Source organism: Chiloscyllium plagiosum, chromosome 5, assembly GCF_004010195.1.
Source record: "Chiloscyllium plagiosum isolate BGI_BamShark_2017 chromosome 5, ASM401019v2, whole genome shotgun sequence".
Classification (NCBI taxonomy): domain Eukaryota; kingdom Metazoa; phylum Chordata; class Chondrichthyes; order Orectolobiformes; family Hemiscylliidae; genus Chiloscyllium; species Chiloscyllium plagiosum.
In genome coordinates this window covers 43,449,559-43,468,397 of record NC_057714.1, presented here as the reverse complement: position 1 = coordinate 43,468,397, position 18,839 = coordinate 43,449,559, and the positions used below count along the sequence as shown (strand labels likewise).

Below are 18,839 nucleotides of genomic sequence, written 5' to 3'. Positions count from 1 at the left end.
CAGATTGGAAAAGATCCTTTGGGGCCCTTCAGACCAAAGCAGTAGCCATGGGCACCCGCATAGGCCCTAACTTTGCCTGCCTCATCATAGGATGTATGGAACAGTCCATCTTCTGCAGTTACACTGGCACCATCTTCCACCTTTTCCTCCACTACATTGATGACTGTATCGGTGCCACCTCATACTCACACAAATAATTGAACAGTTCATCAACTTCACTACTACCTTCTACCCTGACCTTAAGTTCACGTGGACCATCTTGGACACCTCCCTCCCCTTCCTGGACCTCTCCGTCTTCATCCCTGGCGACCTACTCAACCCTCCCCCAAAAAAAACGCTATCCCTCACTCCTAATTCCTCCGCATCAGCTGTCTGCTCCCAGGAGGAGCAATTCCACTCCAGGACATCCCAGATGTCCTCGTATTTAAAGGAATTTAAAGCAATTTCCCCTCCCACGTGATCAACAATGGCCTCCAGCAATCTCTTCCACTTCCCACACCTCCACCCTTTAACCCCACCCCTCCAATCACAAGAATAGAACCCCCCCGGTCCTCACCTTTCACCCCACTAATCTCTGGATACAGTATTTTATCCTCTGCCATTTCCACCACCTACAATCAGACCACACCACCAGAGAGGTATTTCCCTTTCTACCCCTATCTGCATTCCACAGAGACCATTCCCTCCGTGACTATCTCGTTAAGTCCACACCTGACACCTACTCACCCTCCATTCCTGGCACCTTCCCTTGCCGCCATAAGAGGTGTAAAACCTGCACCCACACCTTCCCCTTCATCTCCATCCAAGGCCCCAGAGGATCTTTTCATATCCTGCAGAGATTTTCCTGCATGTCCAAACACTTCAGCTACTGTGTCTGTTCCTCTCTATGTGAGTTCCTCTACAGTGGGGAGGTAGGGTGCCAACGCACAGAATATTTCAGGGAACATATCTGGGGCGCCAAACAATCCCACCACCCTGTGGCCAACACTTCAACTCCCACTCCGCCAAGGACATGCAAGTCGTGGGTCACCACCTCCACTAAATCTTAGCCACCCGACACCTGGAGAAAGAACGCGTCATCTTCTGCCTTGGGACCCTTCAACCACCCAGCATCAATGTCGATTTTACCAGTTTCCTTATCTCCCTTCCCCCCACCTCATTCTAGATCCAACTCTCCAAGTCAGCACCACCCTCTTGATCTGTCCTACCTGTCCATCTTCCTTCCTGTCTATTCACTCCACCCTTCCCTCTGACCTATCATTATCACCCCCCATCTGTGAGTACCTATCACCTTCCCAGCTTGGTTCCCCCCAACCCTACTCTCCTATTTATCTCGCAGCCCCCTTTTCCCCCAACCTCAACTTTCCTGATGAAGGGCTTATGTCTGGAACATTGATTTTCCTGCTCCTTGGATGCTGCCTGACCTGCTGTGCTTTTCCAATGCCATGTTTTTCAATCATTTGTTCACAAGGCAAGCTTGATGCTGAACTGAGATTTATCAAAGCCAACCTGCAGGATCGACTATGCTAATCAGATGATTTCTTGCCAAAAATCTGTCAAACACAGACAAGATCCTAAGGTGAACACTTGATCCTGGAAAATCTACCTTTAGTCACCCTGAAAGATACGGTATTACAAAGATTTGAGTAACACATTAAGCTATGTGTTTCACAGTGTTAGTATGTTCAGTCATGATTTGGAGGTGCTGGAGTTGGACTGGGGTGTACAAAGTTAAAAATCACACAGCACCAGGTTATAGTCCAACAGGTTTATTTGAAAGCACTAGCTTTTGGAGCGCTTTGAAGTATGTACAGTAATTGTAACATGATATTTACCAAAAATAGAATGCAGCTGTCAAGCCAAAAAGTGTTCTGCCTAGTGCATAAACGTGTAATGTGGTATATGAATTCCAGTGGGTGTGATGTAAGGTATGCTGAGAGATTGCCAGATCCTATCAAACAGATGTCCCTTTGGTTGTTCACAACATGCAACACAACTGACTGCTCCCAATCAGTCACATATACAAAACACTAAATATGCTGTCCAATACTGGATGTGATTCTGCCATTGGACACCATTTATCGGATAATTCCAAGTGTGAAAATAATTGCACTGGTAACCAGTTTAGAATTATAAGTGTGGCGCATTTGTATGTACTACACAGGGCTATATTGTTTGCATACTGAAGAAACTCAGCACCGCCTTCCGGACCTGTCCATTACTCCCTCCTCTGACCTATCACCTTCTCCCTCCCCTTATTCCACTTATCGCTTTCTCAACTACCCCCCTTCCATTTATCTCTCTGCGCCAGCCCACAAGCCTCATTCCTGATGAAGGGCTTATGCCTGAACTGTCGATTCTCCTGCTCCTCTGATGCTGCTGACCTGCTATGCTTTCCCAGCAATGCACTCTTGACTCCACTCTGTGCTTATTCCCCACTCCACAAAATACATGTCTTTCCTTGGTTTATTTCACAGGACAGTGCCCTGATGAACCAGAGTCAACCTACCTGGTTTGATTATTTAGTCAATCATTATTAACCGCTGCATTGTTCATGGCAACACCGCTACCAGTCAGAGACAACTTGCCCATCCAATCAGCACTCTCTTCTCATACAGTATAAATGTTGTTTCTTTTTATTTTTATTTGCTATTCATTCAAATTATGGTGTTGAATGCCCAATGAAAAGCTTCAACAAAATTGTTTGTTCAGCAGTACTCAAGTTCTATACTACCAAATGACTCTTGTTGTTTATTTCCCAGATTTGGTTCCGATGAACTGAAACGTCAGTTCCTCACACCTACCATTGCTGGGGACATGGTAGCCTGTTTAGGAGTCAGTGAAGTTGAAGCTGGATCGGATGTTGCAAGTATGTAATATATTTTAATCAACTAAATACTAAATATAAGTCTGTGCAGACAATTTGATAATCATTTTAAGGCTTTGTAGAATATGGGCTAAGTTTATTATTTTGCAAATTAATAATGTTTATATGTCAGGATACTTCTGAGTTCTCAGACTAGCTTTATTTTAAATTTGACAATGGTAGAAAGCTGCTAATTTTGATACTTTTTTTTCCAATAATGATATACTGATTGTGACTATTTATTCTCAATGTCGGCTTTGAAAATCTGGGTAGCCAATTTTTTATTTATTTATTTAACCCATCTTTCTAATCAACCTGTGCAGAGATGTTAATACACACCTCTGGAGCAAATGGGATTTTAACCAGGGCCTCCCGATCCAGGGGTAGGTGCACTACCACTGCCACACAAGGTACAATTGGCTGAGAAAAGGGGCTTCAAGAAGGTTTCAGGTAAATGTTGGCCACTGAAAAAAAGATGGGATTATGGGATAAAAAATTTGAAGAGTGGAAAATTTTACTTTTGAGAAAAAAGGTTAGAGTAGAGGACAGGGTAGGTCAGAAAAGTTGAACTGAATTACAAAACAAATTTGAAAGAGAAGAGAAGAAAAGGGTACATTAATGTTTTAGACTTTAGTTACTAGGAACTGTAGATTGTAGCTCATTTCACCATGAGCATAAATGTATCACCCTTACAAAATGTAGCCAATACTGAGTGCTAGATATCTGAACAGTTCGAAACTGGAGAGTTTTGAACTATATTTTATTTTTCAATTATTTTTATAATTTGATAATATAGAAAGAATTCAAATCATTGTGGAACAAGATTCAAAAGCAATTTTTCAACTCCTTGAAAATGCTGATTAAGAACATTTCATCACCAGAATGAATGTTTTTATCTCAGGAAGGTGAAATTTGAAACTCAAACTCCATTATTATTTTGGGGCGCCAATAGTTGGGAAACTGCATGACACCAACTATACCCCAGTCGGGGTCTAGATTTGATCACAATTTGGTTGGTGGGGTAAGGTAGGACAGGGCTCTGAGACTCAAGGTTTTGGTGTTTGTCCTGAATAATACTGTTTTTTTTTGGGCCTCTAGTGGAAATATTAAAAGGTTTAAAAATTCACGCTTATCCAGGCCTCTTCAGACTATGCTGCAGCTTACACTAATACCATTGTCAAGACCAGCATTATGTCTTGCAAGATCTGGAGTTAAAAATTATGTCAGAATCATAATTGCGTCAAGAGACCTCTATATTTACATGTAAATAATGCTTAAGGTTGCCAAGGTTGTTTAAGGTTGTCTTGATTCCTCAGGCCTAAATCTATGTAGTTTTCCTGGACAGGATACGTTAAAATCGGTCCTTCAGTGTTTTTGAGACAAGAAGTTAAGAAAGATCAGTAAGTGGAAACAAAGTAAAACTTAGTTAGATAGAGAATAGCAATGAATTAAAATTAGGTTTTAAACAGGGCAAATTGAAGTATGACTTTTGTTCTAAATGTTTGAGACATTTTGGTTTATTTCTTAAGTTTAACATAATACTAGTAAAACTACTCTTGATATCACAATAGACCTACTCCTGTAATATCAGTGCAAATTTAAGTTTAGTGCACATCATGTGAAAATAAACATTTCCTGTTGGAGCAGTGAGACAGGAATTTCGTAGTAGCCAAAATCTATACATATGAAAAGGTATAGAGTACTGGAAGAGATCTCCATCTAAGCTCAGTGACATCATCTAATTATAACTGGTAGGAGTCACTGCATTAGGCAGATATTTCTGCTGATTCTCTTGTAAAATTTGAAATACGTTTTATTTTAGTTCATTGGAACTATTAGCTTCAAACAAAGTTGGATAAGTGATTAACAGCTTTGCTGCCAAATCCAAACTTTTCAGAGAATCATCTGCTAAGATTTGACTTGGATTTTTGTTTCTTTCAGTTAGGAAGAAAAAGTTAAAATGTCAAGGAACATTTTGAATTCAGAAAGGTTTTGGATCAATATGCTGCGTGGGTCTGACATTATGCTTTATATCTTGAAAAAATGACCTATCTTCGCAGATATCAAGACCAAAGCTGTGAAGCATGGAGATGACTACATAATAAATGGAGGGAAGATGTGGATAACTAATGGTTGTCAAGCTGACTGGATGTGTCTTTTAGCAAACACTAGTGATGGGCCTCTTCACAAAAGCAAGTCTCTCATATGTCTGCCGATGAAATTACCAGGTAAGAATTAGAGTGAACATAAAATAGGCTGACCTGGGAGGTGGATGGAAGACCCTACTTTTATGTCTGCTAACTCATAAATAGACATCAGAGGAACTCTGTGAAGCATTAGACTCCTGTACATTCAATATGAATTCAGCCTTATTTGCAGAATATTGATAGATTTAAACTACCTGCTTTAAATTAGATGGAACATTTGAGGTGAGTTTACTTGAATTCCTATCATAGGTACTTGCCTGTCATTTTTGTTTGTGGCATTCTGTTGGGAATTTCAATGTAATGAATCATGCCAATGATGTGATATCCCACAGTTGCTATTTTGTAGAAAATAAATTATCCTTAGATTGTGCACAGTGGAGCTATAAATCATTCAAAATGCTTTTGGAGAATATTTTTCATCTGAGTTTTTTTCCTCGCCAACTGAAAACTCTAATGTTTAAACTAAATGATTACAAAAATTGCATGTTTCCTGATATTGAATGTACCCACTGAGTTACCTTTCCACATCATGACAGATTTACATCTTACTTGATTTTTACTTGAAGACTCCCAGAGTCACCATCTCCCAAAATCTGCAAAAGTGCTTGATATATTTGTAGCAGTTTCTAACCCTGTGATCTGTATTTGCTTTTTTGCCATTTAAGCATGTACCATTGAACTTGATTCCGCATGCAGCCTTCAACTCCTTTTTCTGTCACAGCATGTCATACTACTCATTATTTGTGAATAGCCACAGAATTGAGTGAATCCCTTGCTGTTTGGGGCAGTCTGTGGAATCTTTTACATCCTCCTGAGGAGGAGTATGAGCCCTCATGATTCAAAAGTTAACTGTAGCACTCTCCTGCATTGCATTGAAATGCTGAAATGTTAGCTTATGTTCTGTCTTAATACTTAAAGTAGGACCCCAAAACCATAGCCTTTTTGTTCTTGCCTGATGATAAACTAACCTCCAGTGTGTTAATTATGATGGAAATATTTCTAATTAGAATAGGAAATTTCATTTAAAATGTTGTTAAATTAACTAACCATATGAATTACATTTTCAGGAGTCCATGTGGCTAAAAAGATTGATAAATTGGGCATGTGGTCCTCAGATACAGCACAGATCTTTTTTGAAGATGTTAGGGTTCCAAGAAAATATCTCATCGGCGAAGAAGGAATGGGTTTCACCTACCAGATGTTGCAATTCCAGGAAGAGCGCATGTGGGCAGTTGCAGCAAGTATGTTCTGTCTATTGAGCATGAGCATAAGTTAGGCAAAAATTTAAACACTACTTCAGCTGCTACAGTGAGGCTTATTGCCACAAGAACTCAAGGGATACACGAGTACAGTGAAAAATGTACAAGGTAGTCATTTCTGGTGCCATCTTAGGTACAAAGATACAAAATCTTAAGTATGAATTAGAAAAATCAACAAATCAAGTTTTTAAAGTTCAGCATTATGGTCCCCCGAAAGCAGAGAAGGAGTGAATGTTGAATAGAACACAAAAGGTTGCAAACAATCTGATTCAATCTTTGATATTAAGCAGAAAGGGATTAAAATTGGTAGCAAGGCCCAGAATTTCTGGTGGAAGCATTGGCTTCATTCTTCCCATTGTTTATCTGGAAAATAATCATCCAAGACTCTGAATTTTGATCAAGCAGCTTGATATCGAGGCCATAGAGCAGCAGAATGAGGTAATTGGCTGTTGTCAACATATAAACCGAAGGTGCTATTCCAAGGAAGTGCACAGAGATGGAGAAGAGGGAACCAAGGATAGGTTATTGGGGAACTCCAGAGGTAACAGTGTAAGACTTGTACAGAAACTATTGTAGGGGATGCGGCAACTTTAATTGGATAGTTAAATATGGAATTAAGTAAGTATAGTCCTACCAAACTAACAAGAGAGGCGTGACATATCGGCATAGTGGAATGGGGGACTGAAGACTAAACACAAAGTGGTCGGCAAATGATCTATCACAGTAACAGAAATACCATTCGTAACCTTGGTTAGGTCCTTTGTGATGATGTAGGAATTGAATTCTGATTGGAAAGTTACAGAAGAGATGAGTACTGTACATGTTTGGTGGGTGACAGCATGTTCAATGATTTTAGAGGAAAGCAAGGTTGAGGATGGTCAGTAGTCTGCAAGGACATAAGAATAAAGGGAGAGGGTTATGATATTTTAACTATTGAATACATTGAAATGTCAGAATAATCATTCAATGTGAACCTAACAATTAGATCATTAAAAGGAACTGAAAGTAAATAAAGGACCTGGAACATAATATTAAGCTAATTGGTTTAAATAATGCCAAGTTGGGCCTAGACCTCAGAGTCACAGCAGACTCTGCAGAACCTTTACAGCATGAACTAAATTCACATCTTTGAGTTGGGAGATTTTCCAGTGTCGTGTTCTTGTCTGTTACCTAGCAGTGCCCAAATATGCTGTTTTCAGCCATTTGAGGTTCCAAGGAGGAGTAATGCTGAGGTAGTCATCTTAAAAAGTCTATCTCTATTTGCTGAGACATCAGTCCAGTTCTGGAATGAGTCCACTGTGTGTGCCAACGTACATGATCACTGTGCACAATGCTAACAGTTTTGTAAGGATGTTACTCCTGTCTCTGTAGTGCTGGCTCCACTGCAAAACATCATACAGGAAACTATCGAATATACACGCCAACGTAAGGTCTTTGGTCAACCAGTCTTGCACAACCAGACAGTACACTTCCGCCTTGCTGAACTTGAAACTGAGGTTGAACTTGTTCGTTCGCTCCTTTATCGTTGTGTTGGTATGGAACTTTAATAACTTAAATCATCTTCAAAAACAAGCACTTTTATTATAAAGATAAGTGAGACATATCTTTTCATTGCAATCTGCTGGAATCCAACCTGATATGCTAACTGTGAGGTGGAGAGGTTCAGAATCATTGTTGGCACTGAGAAGACCCAGATTTGTTAAACTGACCAAATGAACAAATTAAAATCACAACCTAAATGAAGGTAGCAGAATGGTGGATGCAGTTATTGAAGTTGTTCCCTTAATTTAACCTGTGCTGCCGGTCTGATTCTGTCATGCAGTGGGAAGGATTAAAATTAGGGCCAATTGTTTTTTTTGGTCAGTGTTGATATTTTGCCATAATGTGTGTAGAAGATTGCAACTTAAAGAGAGCAGTGGAACTTTTTAAATGTTTATTGGGAAACATAAAGAAAAGTACAGCACAGAACAGGCCCTTCGGCCCAAGATGTTGTGCTGAGGATTATTCCTAATATAAAATAGTCTAACCTACACACCCCTCAACTCACTGCTATTCATGTGCACCACCACTACTGGCAACACATTCCATGCATTCACAACTCTCTGCGTAAAGAACCTACTTCTGATGTCTCCTCTATACCTTCCTCCTAATATCTTAAAACTATGATCCCATGTGCCAGTCAATTCTACCCTTGGGAAAAGTCTCTGGCTATTGACTCTATCCATGCCTCTCATTACCTTGTATACCTCGATCGGGTCACCACTCTTCCCCCTCCTCTCCAGAGAGAAAAGTCCGAGCTTAGTCAACCTCTCTTCGTAAGACAAGCCCTTTAGTCCAGGCAGCATCCTGGTAAACCTTCTTTTCACCATCTCCTATAGTAGGGCGACCAGAACTGAACACAATATTCCAAGTGTGGTCTCACTAGGGTCTTGTAGAACTGCAGCAAAACCTCGCGGCTCTTAAAGTCGATCCCCTGTTAATGAAAGCCAGAACACCATGTCCTTTCTTCTTATTAGTAAAGAAATAGTACTGACAATAGGGGAGGTGATGGCATAGTGGTACTTTTGCTGGATTGTTAATCTGGACACCCAGGTAATGTTCTGGGGACCTGGGTTCAAATCCCACCACAGCAGATAGTGGAATTTGAATTCACTAAAAATCTAGAATTAAGAGTATAATGATGATCATACAATCACTGTTGATTGTTGGAAAAGCATCGATTTCACTACTGTCCTTTTAGAGAAGATCCTTACCTGGTCTGGCCTACATGTGATTCTAGATTCACAGCAATATGTTTGACTCTTAACTAGGCATGAGCAATCAATGCTAGCCAACACTCATCCCATGAATAATAAAAAATAAAATTAATGGAACTAAACACCTAGAAACGCTCGACATGGTAACCTACCCTGCATGATTTTAAAAGATATGAACACAACATAAAATATAGGAGCAGAAGTAGGCCATTCAGCAAGATCATGGCTGATCTGCCCCAGACTTGATCTCCTGATGTACCAACTCACCAACTCAACTCCCTGACACTTCAAAAGTGTATCAGCCTCCTCTTTATATACTTCAAGTAATCTAGCCAGAAAATTCCAAAAATTCACTACCCTCTGAGAGAAGAAATTCCTTCACATCTCAGTTTTAAATAAATGTTCTGAAGAAGAGTTATATTAGACTCGAAGCATTAAGTCCATTTCTCTCTCCACAGATACTCCCAGACCTGCTGAGTTTCTCCAGTACTCTGTTTGTTTTAAAGATGCGTTCCCTAATTCTGCAACTTTGTCTCCAGGTTTGAGATTCCCTCACTAGTGAAAACATCTCAGCATCTACTCTGTCAAGCTCCCTTTGAATCTCGTATATTTCAAGAAGATCATTCCTCATTCTTCTAAACTGTAATGATTGAAGGCCTTACCTGTTTGACTGGTCTTGATAAATCAACTGCTTCATCCTTGGCATCAGTCTAATGAATCGCCTTTAAACAGTCTCCACTGCCACTTTATGCTATTTTTAATACAGAGGTCAAAACTTTACGTGGTATTCTGGGTGCAGCCTTACCAATACCCTGTTCAACAAAGATTTACTTGAAAATTAAGTTACAATTAAGTTTATCTTGTTTTTCGTGCAGCTCAGTATATTCAAGGAAATGATACAACAAAATTGGCCTCTATGGCAAAATTGAAGGCAGCCCGCCTAATTCGTGAGGTAACTGATAGCTGTCTTCAATTCTGGGGAGGAATGGGTTTTACTAATGAAGTGCTGGTCAGTAGACTGTACAGGTGAGTAAAATTAAAGTTGCAGAAATCAAACTGCATTTAATTGCAAACATTTTCTATATGTTTTAAATGCAACACATTAATAAACTTCAATAAAGTTTTTAAAAAATTTAATCAAAGTAGAAATTTAAGAAATTCTAACAGTAATTGATAGGTTGTGAAGTTCAGGTTAAATTAGGTTTTGAATTATATGAATTATATGATATGACAATGAATAGTTTATAGGGAGGATTTTCCTGATTTTATGTTAGTGTGGTGAATAATCAAAACATTGTACACATTTCTCAAGAAACCCACTTGCTTTTCCTTCCATTGTGGAAAGAACATTTAATGGGTTTCTTTGCAGGACCAATCAGATGCTCCAGTATTCACTGCACACAATCCAGTGCAGTGATCCACAAAAATCTTTCCTCATGGCTTCTCACATTTGTGTATATACTGAGTGAATAGTGGATCTAATAATATTGGTGTCTTATTGACTCAATCAAACAAAGTTAGAAGGTTCACTTGTGAAAAGTATTCTAAATTACTTTAATTAAATTGTTCAATATTCAGTGCGAATGCAACAAATCTCAGATGGCCCAAAGAGACCATTTTTCCAGCACTTATGATTACTTCTCGTTCACAGAGGTGACTATGACCTATTTGTAATGATGAATAATATATTCAAGATTGCTGTGGCCAGGATTTTGATTGGACACAGTTGGTTGCTGCATGTGCTTCACATTCAGGATTCCATAATGACAGATGTTATAAAACTGAACTGACGTGCTGATTAATGGAATTGTTTCTTGTAGGTCTTCTTAAGTAAACCATATGTCTCAGACAGAAAAATAGTACTTGCCTGCCTATTCCAAGTGTGGTGACGGCCATTTTTAATTTACGTAATGATTTGTGATTCAGTTGAGGATGGAAAGGTTCACACAGTGAGTCACAGGCTCAGTCTTTTAATCTAGGTCACCTCCCTTCCTCCACTAATACCTTCATGTTTCTTTTGCGCACCCTGTCAATCCATCAGTTCTGAGCTTCTGCAGATTCTCATCCAGCTCTTTTATTTAAACCTGCATCTCCCAACATTGCCCTGGGTCATAGTCTTACAGCTTAGTCATACCAACCATCATGATGCTTTGCTTGCTAACCCTACCAATTAAAACTGGGGTGGTGAGACTATTAATAACATCCACTGTCTTTCACAATGACATATATCTTCTAATATTGTTGTATTCTTCACTTGTATGTTGAGTTGTACCTTCCCTTCACAATTATTGTCTCCTCTGCATTCCAGCAGCCTGCCTCCAATCCTTACCATTCACTCCCCTAATGACTAGCACAGCAGTATAATAACATAACACTACCTTCAGAGAACAAACCTCCCGAACTGACCGTTGCTCCTCACCACCTCCCCTGCACCCTGACCAACATGGACCAACATCCCTGACCAATGATTAACCAGACTTCTGACTGATCTCTGTCCAGCTCCACGACTGATGTACCCATTAAACCCTGTCTAGCTGCACTTGGCCTGAGGAGATGAGGAGGAATTTCTTCTGCTGGAGGTGGTGAATCTGTGGAATCACAGAAGGCAGTGGTGGCCAAGTCATTGAGTAGAGTTTAAATAGAGATCAATAAGTTCTATTAAGGGGATCAAAGGTTACAGGGAGAAGGCAGGAGCATGGGACTTAGAAACATATTGGCCATAGCAAATAATGCAGCAAACTTGATGGCCAATTGGTCTCATTCTGCTTCTGTTCCTTAAGGTCTTATGGGGTCCAAGTGCTGGCAAATGGGACTAGATTAGGTTAAAACATCTGGTCAGCATGGACGAGTTGGACTCAAGGGTCTGTTTCCGTGCTGTACATCTCTGTGATCCTATGACCTGCAGGATTGACTGTGGCCCACTTCCCGCACTGCAATGATACAGAACCCCTGACCCTGATACCTCAATGTGTTAACCAACCACGTCCAAGTCACTGGACTAATATCAGACAATGCCCTTAACTGACAGTGGCTGGACCCCTTGGCAGACAACAGTCCTTCTTGATTCGATTGAGGACTGTTCTGGATGACCATTTGGTTGATGCACATGCATGTGCGAGATTGCTTGTGGTCGTGTAGATGTGAGATGTAACATGATTCCATAGAGCACCATGTCCTCTCCTTTAACTGATTATGCTGGCAACCACAACAGTCTGCTCAGCTCTGTATGTGTGTTTAAAGCCAGGGTGACACATAAGTATTGCATAGCTCTAGGTTCTGAATGAGAGTCGCGCCCTCGCTCCCCCCCACTCCGCGCCTCTGTTTGGGGCCAAGCCGAGAAGTTAGTCAATGTACCAAAGACCAGGAGGATATACTGCAAGAAATGTCACAGGCACCAGCCACATAAGGTTGCCCAGCACAAGAAAGGAAAGAATTCCTTGTTCGCACAGGGTAAGAGGCACTATGACGACGGGAAGCAGATTGGTTATGGTGGACAGACAAGGCCTATATTTTGAAAAAAAGCCTAAAAACACAAAGAAGATTGTGCTGAGACTGGAATGTGGAGCCTAATTGTCAATCAAAGAGAACGCAAGAGATGAAAGACTGTGAGCTGGGAGGAGACAAAGGAGGAAAGGCCAAGTCATCCAGTTCTAAGCTGCAGTCTTTGTGTTCTCTAAAGTACAAATTCACAATAAAAATAACTACAAATTTAAAAAGAAAATGAACTGTATTCTAAGTGAGTTGGGGACGTGCCATAATAATGTGATGAGATTGTTTTATGTCCAATGCCACCACAATGGATGAGTGATGCAAGCGGTCACTGCCCATGGAGCATAGCCTGGGAATGCCCACCCAAACAGAGACCCAGAGGTGCAAGCAGTGAGCTGGGATTACCTGATATTTGCTCAGATTTTCATGTCTGCAATGGTCTCCACCTAATTTCACTCCATTGCCTAGTAAAACAGCAAACTGACTGATAAATGATGTGAGATTAGGTATTAATGAGATGTTAATACATGCAAATAGGCCTCTCACTATTTAGTACTGGGATTTACTTGGGAGAAAAAATTATTTTAAAATAATTAAAATATATTGTAAAGGACCTGTTTGTTTATTTTTGAGAGACTGAAAGAAATTGATTCTGTTACCAGAGTGTTCTTTGCTTTTGCATCTGCATTTGTTAGAAATCAACAGATATCAGTCAATTTTCCTGATATTATTCCCAGATGATTTTGCAGCATTATTGAAGAAAAAGCTTGCATACATGCAAAAACAAACACAAAGAATACTGGAGCAAATCAGATCTGGTAGCATCTGGAGGAGAAACAGAATGAATTCTGAAGAAAAATCAACTGGACTTGAAATGCTAACTCTTTCTCTCTCTCCATAGATGCTGCCACATCTTTTGAGTTTCTCCAGCATTTGCTTGATTTGTTTCAAGTTTCCAGAATCCTCATTATTTTACTTTTTTTCACATTTAATGTAGTGCTTTCGAAAACCACTGGGCCACTCTAAGCACCTTGCAGCCAATTAAGTATTTGTCAATTGTAGTAGCTGTTTCAGGGACTGTGTCAGGGAATATTGAAGAAGGGCCTGTGCCCGAAACGTCGAATCTCCTGTTCCCTGGATGCTGCCCGACCTGCTGTGCTGTTCCAGCAATAAAGTTTCAATATTGCTATTTCCCCACTGAGGGGGCAGATAGGTCTTCAGTTTAACATCTCACCTCAAAGACAGCGTCTCTGACAATGCAGCACATCCTCAGTATTGCACTGAAATGTTAGTCTTAATTCTGCACTGGAATGGGATTTGAACCCAGCATCTTGTAACGTAGAAGCAAGAGTAATACAAACTGTACCAGCTTCCATTATTTTCTATCATTGTTTCATATGTTGCATTGTTTTATACAGCTTTAAACTACACAATGCTAACAAATAGTTCAACTGTAATCTTACAATATTGCACTGGTAGAAAAGCTACTAAAATTAATTATATCCAGGGTATGTGTCTTCTGAGTTAATGTATATGCTATATTTGTAACAGGGTTGTACAGGAACAATAGGGATGCACTTAGGTCAAGAGGTTTGAATATACAGAACAACCTCAATTATCCGAACGAGTCGAGCCGGGAGTGTTTTGTTCAGATAATGGATAACGTTTTTACGGGACCTTGAGATCTTGTTCAGATAATCCGAAATTCGGATAATTTATGTTTGGATAATCGAGTTTGTTCTGTAGTTCATAATAATGCTATCAGCTCAGATTTGATTTGAGTTCTGGTTCTAATCCAACTGAGAAAGGTAGATGTACACTCTATTGGTTGTAACCATCCGCAGGAATTTTGCATGAATACAGTTGCTGTGCCTAAAGGGATGTTACAAATGGATGGAAAGTAAGAAATGCTTTCATACAAAGTGAGAGATGAAAAGTGCTGTGAGTGCTTATGACAACATAAGACCTATCTTTGTTGTAATGACAATTTAAAACAAATTTTACCATTTTTATTTGAAATATCCTTCACATGTTTATTAATAATTAAATTGTTGATTTTAGTTGGTTAGTTATAGAGTCATAGAGATGTACAGCATGGAAATAGACCCTTCGGTCCAACCTGTCCATGCTGACCAGATATCCCAACCCAATCTAGTCCCACCTGCCAGCACCCGGCCCGTATCCCTCCAAACCCTTCCTATTCATATATCCATCCAAATGCCTCTTAAATGTTGCAATTGTACCAGCCTCTACCACATCCTCTGGCAGCTCATTCCATACACATACCACCCTCTGCGTGAAAAAGTTGTCCCGTAGGTCTATTTTATATCTTTCCCCTCTCACCCTAAACCTATGCCCTCTAGTTCTGGACTCACCGACCCCAGGGAAAAGACTTTGCCTATTTACCCTATCTGTGCCCCTCATAATTTTGTAAACCTCTATAAAGTCCTTTGTCTGTTCTTCACCTTTTTAAAACTGCTGTTGTTTTGACTTTTTTTTTCCAAAGTTCCAAAACAATGCAACAGCATATGAAACAGCAATTGCTGCTCCTGGAATTCGAGGAAATCACCTCCAGCACCTAAAATACCTAAAAAAAAAGGAGCAGCTGTTACAGCCAGAAATTTTTCCCGACCTCCATCTTGGATTACCCAGAATCCCTACAGTAAATGTTTTGAAAAATATGAAATCTTGTCCAGATGTAGGTCTTTGAGTGATTTAGTTTTTTTTTTAAATGCATCTATCTGTACAGGGCACGTAACGCACCCTTGAAACTTTGCAACAGTTGGCTGGAAATTGCAGTGTGCTATTTCCCAAATAGAGTTAAAGTGTAAACATTTCTATATCTCTGTGAAATTAGTAATTGATTCTGTTTTCTCATTTTATCCTTGAGGGATATGAGGTTGATGTCAATAGGAGCTGGTGCAGATGAAGTGATGCTGTCCATCATATGCAAGTACATGGGGACCATTCCTGGAAAAAACTGATTCATATAATAGCAAACTCATCAACAGGGACAAGAACAAAACTGTAATCTATTGCATTAATTGCTGATGGTGCTTTCGACTATATGTTTCACAGTGCCATTTTGTAATATAATTTTTTTGTCTTGGAGAAATGTAATTGTCAGCATAATCTTTCACTTCAGAATGGAGAAGTATTTTGGAAATTCAAAAATCAATCATTTTTATTTTTTATTTAACTGAAATAACATCACATTTAAAGAATTGAAAAGATTGTGGGAGTACTTTGAGCTGAAAGTACTCACACACGGTTTCCAATATTTTATTTCTAATTTGATACTGAAGTTGAGAAAAATATTACTGAGGAAAGAAAAAGATCTCCCTACAGTAGAGCAGTCTGAAGAATTACAATAGTTGTTTTTTAAAATTACGAAATGTTTGGAAACAATAGTTTAAAAAAAATGCTTCTGATTGGATGTCATCTACTTCAAATTGCCATTGTGCAGAAACTTAAAGTATGGGATGCTTTATTACAATACGGCAGACATAGATAAATATTTGAAGCAAATTAAAATTCAGTACTGGAAGACATTAGTTGTGGATTTCTTTAATAAGAGCTTGCAAGTGACAGTGGACTACTTGTCCCCATATGTCATAAAGCTATATGATCTAATGTTACCCATCACAAAATATGTGGAATTTTGTTGTGTTATAGTCTTGCAGCGCTTTGTCTCCTTCTATTTAAACTCTGATAGAAGTTCAAGAGACCTTGAATGCACCAGACTAACTTTATTCACTTTACTGTTTACAAACCTTGGGGAAAGACTCACTGCTGCTGAATTTGATAGTTTTAGGGAAGTGGATAGAATGATTCTGAAATGAATATAACGTGAGGTAGATGAGCAGCAATGGAATTGTGGATCTATTTGACACTAGAAAATGGCGCAATTTTCATGACAAGTATAAAGATAACTAGTAAGGCAAAGTGGTGGAAAAAGCTTTAAGAGGAAATACTTATCTCACACTTTAATATAACATAAATCGATTTTCAAACTTGACAGCTTTTTTGAAACCCATTGTTCAGACGTAAAACTCTGGATTCCATGCCTCAAATTTTGTTGCCACATTTCTTTGAAGATCTTTCATTAAACTAAATTCTAGCAGCTAGGCAAGATAATAAGAAAAATAAATTGATAAAAAGAAATTTTGAGTACAGTGGGAGCAAAAAACTTGAATCATCTGTAAACAGTACTTTTGGTTACTTACCATAATTGGCAAGTTTTCCATTAATAGCTTAGATTATTACACAAACGTCTTGGAGCAGGCTAATCTAATGGGGTTTTGAGTCTGATTTTGGGGTGTCATTACATATTCTGATCTTATGTAATGTGGCTCACTGCCATCAATTGTACATCAAATTGTATTTGTGTTAATAAATTTGTATAAATAATGGATCAACTGTGATATATTAATGAACAAATACTGTAAAAGCAGTGGTGAATGGAACCTTTGCCATGCAAGCATAAGATGATAAATATATGCACAATAAAATCTTCTTTACATTATCCCTCATTCTACTCTTCCCTGGTGTAGGCAGCAATAAATAAATCTCCGTCATTGATCTAATTCAGTAATGTGTGTTTTTTTCTTTACAAGTATGAAAGGGGTATTAATTTGAATAATACTGGGTTATCTACTTCGTGGCGATTAAAAACTTGATATGAGCAGTAAGGTTGTTTATGCTTTTGAACTGAGTAGTTAATTTACAAAATGTCTTTTTGGAGAAACTTTCTGTCTGTTTTGACATTGAATGTGCTTGTCTAACTTTGAACTCCCTATTCAGATTCTGTGATTCCACTAATGATTCTTCAATCTGGTGAAGGAGATGCAGTGTTGTTTGTGCCATTCACTCAGCTCTTGGATTTGCTGCAGAGGAATTTGTAACATTTGGAGCTTCCTTGGAAAAGCTCATGGGAAATAAATTGATGAGGATGATGCTAGGTGCTGGGTAACATTTGTTTTTCACTGACCATAATATTTAGCCACTGACTTCAAACAAAGCTGCTCAAAAGGAGATAATGATAGCAAGTTTTGAGAAGATTGTAGCTCAGGTTGAGATTCTGGATGTAGGTTTGCTCACTGAGCTGCAAGGTTCATTTTCAGATGTTTTGGCACCATACTAGGTAACATCTTCAGTGAGTCTCCGGATGAACCACTGGTGGTATAGCCCGCTTTCTATTAATATGTTTGGGTTTCCTTGGGTGGTTGATGTCATTTCCTATGGTGATGTCATTTCCTGTTTGTTTTCTCAGGGGGTGATAAATGGGATCCAAGTCAATGTGTTTGTTGATAGGGTTCCAGTTGGAATGCCATGCTTCTTGGAATTTTCATGCATGTCTCTTTTTGGCTTGTCCTAGAATGGATGTGTTGTTCTAGTCAAAGTGGCATCCTTCCTCATCCGTATGTAAGGGTACTAGTGAGAGAGTGTCACGTCTTTTTATGGCTAGTTGATGTTCATGTATCCTGGTGGCTAGTTTTCTGTCTGTTTATCCAATGTAGCATTTGTTACAGTTCTTGCAAGGTATTTTGTAAATTATATTAGTTTTGCTTGTTGCCTGTATAGAATCTTTCAAATTCATTAGCTGCTGTTTTAGTGTGTTGGTGGGTTGGTCGGCTACCATGATGCCAAGGGATCTGAGTAGTTTGGCAGTCATTCCCGAGATGTCTTTGATGTAGGGGAGAGTGGCTAGAGTTTCTGGATGTGTTTTGTCTGCTTGTCTGGGTTTGTTGTTGAGAAATCAGTGGACTGTGTTCATTCAGTATCCATTCCTTTTGAATACACTGTATAGATGATTTTCCTCTGCTTTGCATAGTTCCACTGTGTTGCAGTATGTGGTGGCTCAAAGAAATAATGTTCTAATGCAGCTTCATTTGTACATGTTGGGATTATTGCTTTTGTAGTTCAATGGTCTGTGTATGTTGTTTTCCTGTAGATGCTGGTTTGAAGTTCCCCATTGGCTGTCTACTGTGACATCGAGGAATGGCAGTTTGTTGTTGTTTTCCTCCTCTTTAGTGAATTTTATGTTAGTAATGATTTTAGTCCCAAAGGCTTTCTATAGGTATGTCAGGAATAAAAGAATAACTAGGGTAGGAATAGGTCCAGTCAAGGATAGTAGTGGGAAGTTGCGTGTGGAGGCTGAAGAGATTGGGGAGACACTGAATGAATACTTTTCGTCAGTATTCAATCAGGAACAGGACATTGTTGTCAATGTGAATACTGAGCCACAATTAATTAGAATGGA

At 39.2% G+C, this 18,839-nt stretch overlaps 1 protein-coding gene and 1 pseudogene across 1 annotated transcript in view; both read left to right on the top strand.

The window, feature by feature from the left end:
* The window catches only part of zgc:85777 (uncharacterized protein LOC405871 homolog), a 77,375-nt gene extending 60,212 nt beyond the window's left edge, over positions 1-17,163 (top strand). The window contains exons 4-9 of the mRNA XM_043689939.1: positions 2,763-2,869; positions 4,927-5,094; positions 6,141-6,314; positions 7,704-7,865; positions 9,964-10,114; positions 15,468-17,163. Coding sequence (XP_043545874.1) covers positions 2,763-2,869; positions 4,927-5,094; positions 6,141-6,314; positions 7,704-7,865; positions 9,964-10,114; positions 15,468-15,561 — 856 coding nt within the window. The 3' untranslated portion in view covers positions 15,562-17,163. The remainder of the gene's footprint in view (positions 1-2,762; positions 2,870-4,926; positions 5,095-6,140; positions 6,315-7,703; positions 7,866-9,963; positions 10,115-15,467) is intronic.
* Positions 10,765-14,716, top strand: LOC122549649 (annotated as a pseudogene).
* Positions 17,164-18,839: the final 1,676 nt, after the last annotated feature.